Genomic DNA, 6916 nt, shown 5'->3' with positions numbered 1-6916 from the left:
GTAGAATACTTAATAAAAACACCAAAAGAAGATCTTTTTTTTTTTTTTAGCCCGTGCTATGTGCAGTTTCAATATGTGAACCCATCAAACTGCTTGCAAAGAAAAAGAATAAAAGTACAATAATATAAATGCTGTCTGTGAAGTCACCAGACGGGCAGTATGTATTTCTGCGTATGTTGAAAATCTAAAGCTAAGCTTCCCTGATGCAGTTGGAAGACTGTAAAAGGCAATAGGCCACAGCTAATTGATTGTTATATCATTTCTTATTAATATCTTTGTAGTTTTATGGCTGTTTTCTCTCTCTCTCCACTGATCTTTTTTCCTCTGACACGTTTACTAAATTGACCATTAATGATTTCATTTCTTACTCATTAAATTCCAACAGATAGAAGATGGAATTTGATTTTCGTTAGTACAACAATTAAACCAGTGTTGCTGGTACTTTGTGCACTGTTTACTTCATCAACTCCTCGCAATTCTTTTCTTTCTTATAAGTTGCAGTCTTGCAGAGATTAGTTCTGTTTAGCAAGAAGAAACGTTTGTTGGTTCTCATTTTTATACAATAGCCATTATCAACAGCATTATTACGTAATTAGTACATGACATGTATAGTCGTATATTATAGAAAGCAAAAGGGAGAAAAGCAAAAGCAAGAGAAGGATGCAGAGTGGAGCGTAAGAAAAGCAAAAGAAGATGTCTTTCTCAAACACAGATCCCAATGGAATGCAGGATGGATTTCCGGCATTTCTTGCTGGAACTCATTCTTTTTGTTTACTAGTTTAAAGGGACTCACTTTGTTCTCCTAGCAAATCTTTTCAATGGGAATATATGTATGTATATACTCTCACACACACACACAGAGCCCATCCATTCAGTTGTGTCTACGACTTTGTTTTTAGCTTTTGTTCTACTTAGCAGTCCACAGCTAGAAAACAAAAATATAAAATGAGTTTCAAAATGGAGGGGGAACAAAAGAAAGGGTGGATGATTAGCTTATTTGCCTCCCAATGATTGACTTGGCTTGCTACAAGAGAAACTTGCTCTGAATCTCTTATAAAAGTGTCAGGATTTTTTCAATTTCATAGCAACAAAGATGAAGTCTTTGAGTAATGATGACAATAGTAACACTAACAGCAACAACAACCACTGGCTTGGTTTTTCACTTTCCCCTCACATGAACAACTTAGAGGGTCCTCCTACTGACCACCATCATAGTACTCAACCTGGCTCATCAAGTGATGTTCACAGTTCAGTCCCCATTAGATTTTCTCCAACTCATCTCAACTATCCAGCCATGTACTATGATACTGAAGGTGTCAATGCTGGCCTTTTCTCTTCTTTCTCTGCTATGCCTCTCAAGTCTGATGGTTCATTATGCATTATGAAAGGTTTCAACAGGTCACAACAACCACAAGGTTTGTCCTGCTTTTGCCTTCTTTAAATGGTGTCCTTTTTTCTTGCTTATTTATGCAATCTTTTTTTACTTTTTTTTTTTTTTTTTTTTTTTGAAGGTATGGTAAGTTCAACACCTAAACTGGAGGACTTCTTTGGTGAAGCGGCAATGGGGTCCCATCACTATGAAGGTTGTAACAGAGGAGGTATGGCTCACAGCTTACACAACATTTACTATAACCAAGAAAATGAGGCCACAAACAGCCAAGATTTCTTGAACCATATTCAAGAAAACTCTAGACAGCAGCAGCAACAACAACAACAACAGAACTACCCTGATTTCTCAGCATTTCGAGGCCATGAACTATATCACTCTACTGAGCAGGGGAAAACCGAGTGCAATCTTGTTGATGAAATGTCTGGCATGAATAACTGGGTGTCAAGAAACTATCAGAATCCAACTGGACATGCATTGGAGCAGAATATGATAGGCTGCATGGCTGATAATGGTGGAGAATCTGGCTCTATTGGTGCAGTGACATATGGAGATTTTAAGTCCCTTAGCTTATCAATGAGCCCTGGCTCTCAATCAAGTTGTGTCACTGGAACACAACAAATTTCGCCAACCATCACTGAGTGTATTGCTATTGAAACAAAGAAAAGAGGGCCTGAGAAGGTAGATCATCAAAAGCAAATTGTTCATAGAAAGTCTATTGATACATTTGGTCAAAGAACCTCACAGTATCGAGGTGTCACTAGGTAATTAGTACTCTTATTTTGTTATAACTGCATATTTGATCTGATCAGAGTACTTAATAATCTTATACTATTGGTGTATATTTTGGCATGTAAACTAAATTAGGCATAGATGGACTGGTAGATACGAAGCTCATCTATGGGACAACAGTTGTAAGAAAGAAGGACAGAGCAGGAAAGGAAGACAAGGTTCGTGTCAAACTTATTTATTTTCAATGGCGTTTCTCTTACAGCTTTTGATGAGTTGTTCTCTGTACTGATACAAAAATTCTCCTGTTTTTCTTCCTCTTCATGATTATTGCTGGGGATGCATGTCGGTTTTTGCAGTCTATCTAGGTAAATCTTGATTTATATTTCTGTATACAGTTGTATAAATGATTGAGCCATGAGTGTATATATCAGTATATCTATCTTGTTCTTAACCAAATGATCATAAAATGTAGGTGGCTATGACTTAGAAGAAAAAGCTGCAAGAGCATATGATTCAGCAGCACTGAAGTACTGGGGACCCTCCACGCATATTAATTTCCCGGTATTATATTGATCCTTCACCAACTGTAATTTGTTTGTTTATGCTGTCATTTGGTAAATTTCTTTTTGTAACTCTAATGCAGTTGGAAAATTATCAACAAGAGCTTGAAGATATGAAGAACATGACAAGACAAGAATATGTAGCTCACTTAAGAAGGTAGGTCTTTAGCTGCTTCAATATATTGTCTTTAAGTCCATCATTATATTTTTTTTTCCCGTACTTAATCAGTATTCATTTGATTTGTCCAAATTTTTGCAGAAAGAGCAGTGGTTTTTCAAGAGGAGCTTCAATCTATAGAGGGGTGACAAGGTTTGATACTCTCTACAATTTAAGTATGCTTTTAGCATGGAGTTGAAATTTAGTTGTTAGTGAAAATCGTCCCTTTTATTTATTTTTCGTTTTAGCAGACACCATCAGCACGGAAGATGGCAAGCTCGTATCGGCCGAGTGGCTGGGAACAAGGACCTCTATTTGGGGACATTTAGTGAGTATACTTGACCAATAACATGCCCTTTGATTAATTCTCATCCCAGATAGTATACTTTATTTTGTGATGTGTGCACATAAAATTCAACTTAACCTCTTAATAATTATAAAGGCAATTTTTTAAATCATTATCTGTTAGTAAAAATGCCAAGTCTTAAAATTGCTAGTAAGGTTGATCACGAGCCAACAAGAATATGTGGAGAACTTTATGTCAGCAGGGCTGGATTTTACTCATAAGGCTGTTTCTTTTTTATGGGAATCTTTCGCTTTTACTGCCTAATTTAAGTCTAAGTAAGGTTCTATCTTTTTCTGCTCTTCTTTCTCTCCTTATCTTTGTCTTGTTCTACACTTCCTCTGTATGAGAACTGCTTCTGCATATACTTGGCTGACTTTTCAGCAAAGCTGTCTCTGATTCGATCTCATTGGATCAAGAATTTAGCTTATATGTACAGAAAGTATAATAGTATTTTAGTCTCACTTTTTAAGGACTTTTAATTGTACTAGTTGTTATTTAGGTGACATGATTGCTTAAACAATATTTTATATTGTCAGTGTATAAAAGTTAAATTCCTGAATCAATACTGCAGGCACCCAAGAAGAAGCTGCAGAGGCCTATGACATTGCTGCAATTAAATTTCGCGGTGTAAATGCTGTGACAAACTTTGACATATCAAAATACGACGTGGAGCGTATAATGGCTAGTAACACCCTTCTTGCTGGGGATTTAGCTAGGAGAAAAAAAGACACAGAACCAAGCAAACAAATCTGTAATCAAGATCTTATTGCAAATGCAAGCCATCATGGCGAAATTAACATCCAGAACAAAGAGTTTAATGGAAATGCAGTAGACTGGACAATGTCACTTTATCAGTCTTCCTCTGCTGGAGTTGAAACCAACACAATGAGCTCTACAACACTACAAGATCAGGTGGATGAATCTGCGCGAATTAATACTCATGTGTCAAATGCTTCTTCTCTAGTAACTAGCATTGGCAGCTCTCGTGAAGGTAGCCCTGCCAAAAATAATGGCCATTTGATGCATTTTGCGATGCCTCAATTAGAACCAAAGCTAATCTCTAGTCCATCAACTAATATTACCTCTTGGATCTCATCAGCCCAGTTGAGGCCTAATGTCCCTGTTTTTGCTGCATGGACAGATTCTTAATGCTAACATTATGCAAAATTCCTGGTAGTAAACATCTTTTAATGTATTTTGGACAGGTAGTAGGAAGAAAGGAATTTAATTTAATGTATCTTTTTTGTTTGTTTGTTTTGTTTTGTTCTAAAAAAGCGCAATTTGCCAACTTCTACCTATGAATGGATGAATCAATGGAGATGGAAATGCTTTAGGGAAATTAATGATGCGTTAAAATTGTACGAATTGGTTGACTATTTTAGAAAGATCCAATTGATAATTAGTGTTATTCTATTTGCGGCCCTATGAAGTACAAAAACAGCTCAATATGTTGCCAATAATGCAAAAGATGATCTTTAATTAGCTTTAACTTTTGAGGCCTTGACCACAACAGGAATATTGCTGTCTTTTCTCCAATGTAGTTGCAATTTTTTCCTCTTAAAACATGATTACAAGATTTCTTTCTTTCATCAATTTTCTCTAGAGGTGATAAACGCGCCAGCCTATTTTTCAAAAAGTTAGGGCAAGGAGCAAAATAGATTGCCCATCGAGACGTTTGCTGGCTTATTCATTTACTTTAGGATCTAATTAATTTGCTGGATCTTATTCATATTTTTCTCACTCAGTTACTTCTTCCTCTCGTCCCTAATCTTATTATATTGCTAATGAGTTTCTGAGAGATCCTTGTTTGTAGTCGTAACTAATACTATTAACTAATTGAATTGATTTGTTATGTGCAAGAAGCCACAAGACAAAGTGCAATATTTGCTATTGTCCTTCTTATGTTTAACGGCGAATCGTTTCAGCACTCAAGGATATGTCCTGTGGTCAGTATGTGGTCAGTAAAGTGAGTTACATATGCAATTAGTTGAGGTAAGACGCAAGCTGATTTAGACACTATAATTATCAAAAAAAAAAAAAAATGAATCAATGCATTTAAAATTATAATCCAGTCTTCGACTTGCATGATCATGAGTACATTGAAACTCTGTATGTTTGAAATTTCGTGTATAAAAAATTAAACTATTTGAAAGAAACTTATGTATTTATTTATTCTAGGTCTGGAAAACTTTTAACCGCACTAGCTCTGTTAGTCAAGCTGAAGAGCAGTGCTTGCTAGATCCGCCTCCTTATTTTCTGTTCATCATTTTATTTTATTTTATTTTATTATTATTTCAACTTGAACAAATTAATATGCTCGTAAACAGAAAATCAAGGTAGCTAAAAGTCAAATTTAATCTTTTCAAAGTTTCTTATCTTAAATAAAGCATAACCAAAAAGTAAAGGATTTGGAATAAAACGTTCCGTCCAGTTAGCAGGGGAATATTTAACCCGATGAAAAAGGGTTTCGACACTAATAAAAGAAGACATCCACTTAACAGCTGGGGTTAAAGTAAAAGATACGAGAAAAGGAAGGATTTTTATAGTCAAAGGGAAGATTTGATTGTGGAATAAGTGAGACGACATTGAATTTGCATTGATATGTCAAAAATGACCCATTTTTTCTAATATCATGAATTTGCAGATTGTATATGCTAAGCTGATTAGTTGATGCACCGTTTTACTTTTTCTCCGCGCTGTATTTTCTCTATTTAAGGATGTAATGTCACTAATCCGAGAATCTCTGTCAATTTACACTTCACTAAGAATTTAACAATTTTAAGAGTTCCAAAAATAAAACCTGTTTGCTTTTCAGTATTTGGATTATTGTTGTTATCGGTCTTACCCGGGTAATTTTAGGGATGATCTTTTGATTTTTAAATTATTACACCAGAGTCGCTAAACTATTTTCTATAAAAAGAAAGCCACTCAATTTTGATTAAGTATCATAGAAAGTTGCTAAACAGTTTTTTGTTACCAAAAAGTCACTCAATTTTGCCTATCACCGAAAATGTCCCCTTTATTTTCTCTTAGTTACTTTATGTGATACTCGGGCAAAATTGAGTGACTTTTCATAACAAAAAATAATTTAGCTACTTTGATATGATAAAATGAAAGTTGAATGAACAAATTAAACCCTACAAATGATAATGGGACAAATTGCTCCTTATTACTCTATTAGCGGGATTTTAAATGGTTATAATCGATGCTTAGCAAAGTCATATCCGTCTCTTTTAGTGGACTTAACAGATATTACTTCTATCTTTTAGCAGATTAATTGCAAGCAGCAATTGTACTGTACTCTCGATTCTTAAATATCAACGGAAACTTTGGTCTTAACTTTTAAGCAGCCAGACCAGAAGGATTCCCCTGGTACAACTACATGTGGTTGAATGGTGAAATGAACAGGCTCAGGTTAATCAATTTGTCTTTAATTTGCTGTTAATAATACTGTTAACAACGTAGTCCTTTCATGGCACTATAACATTAAGCCCGTGTGCATTATTCATGATTACCTAAACACTATTATTATGTCATGTCGGCATGCATACAGAATATATTCATCCCTCGGGTTAAGTAATCATCATTTTCAATCTCATGTTGATCTCTCAAACACTGTTTCTCCATTATTAGGCTCAATAGTGTAAATTATAGCATTTGACTAGTCTTTTCGAAATTAACTCAGCAAGGGGCTTCTCTTTCCTTTAGTAAATATTTAGATTGTTGTATCATTT

At 35.1% G+C, this 6916-nt stretch overlaps 1 protein-coding gene across 1 annotated transcript; it reads left to right on the top strand.

Annotated features, from left to right (window-relative positions):
* Window positions 1–213: 213 nt before the first annotated feature.
* On the top strand, window positions 214–4434 carry LOC132046755 (AP2-like ethylene-responsive transcription factor ANT). The gene is made up of 9 exons (XM_059437493.1): window positions 214–1415; window positions 1512–2151; window positions 2255–2337; window positions 2476–2484; window positions 2592–2680; window positions 2763–2836; window positions 2939–2989; window positions 3085–3164; window positions 3754–4434. The coding sequence occupies exons 1-9, from the start codon at window positions 1094–1096 to the stop codon at window positions 4329–4331; spliced, it is 1926 nt and encodes a 641-aa protein (XP_059293476.1). The 5' UTR covers window positions 214–1093; the 3' UTR covers window positions 4332–4434.
* Window positions 4435–6916: the final 2482 nt, after the last annotated feature.

Source organism: Lycium ferocissimum, chromosome 2 (assembly GCF_029784015.1).
Source record: "Lycium ferocissimum isolate CSIRO_LF1 chromosome 2, AGI_CSIRO_Lferr_CH_V1, whole genome shotgun sequence".
NCBI classification, from domain to species: Eukaryota; Viridiplantae; Streptophyta; class Magnoliopsida; order Solanales; family Solanaceae; genus Lycium; species Lycium ferocissimum.
Note: the sequence above shows the minus strand (reverse complement) of the source record. Positions and strands in the feature narration are given on the sequence as shown.

What these genes read in the sequence shown, in the direction of transcription:
- LOC132046755 (XM_059437493.1), top strand. Translation starts at nt 1,094, where the DNA reads ATGAAGTCTTTGAGTAATGATGACAATAGTAACACTAACAGCAACAAC. An exon ending in ATCTATAGAGGGGTGACAAG is followed by an intron (nt 2,990 to 3,084) that starts GTTTGATACTCT and finishes TTTTCGTTTTAG; the next exon opens with CAGACACCATCAGCACGGAA. An exon ending in CCTCTATTTGGGGACATTTA is followed by an intron (nt 3,165 to 3,753) that starts GTGAGTATACTT and finishes TCAATACTGCAG; the next exon opens with GCACCCAAGAAGAAGCTGCA.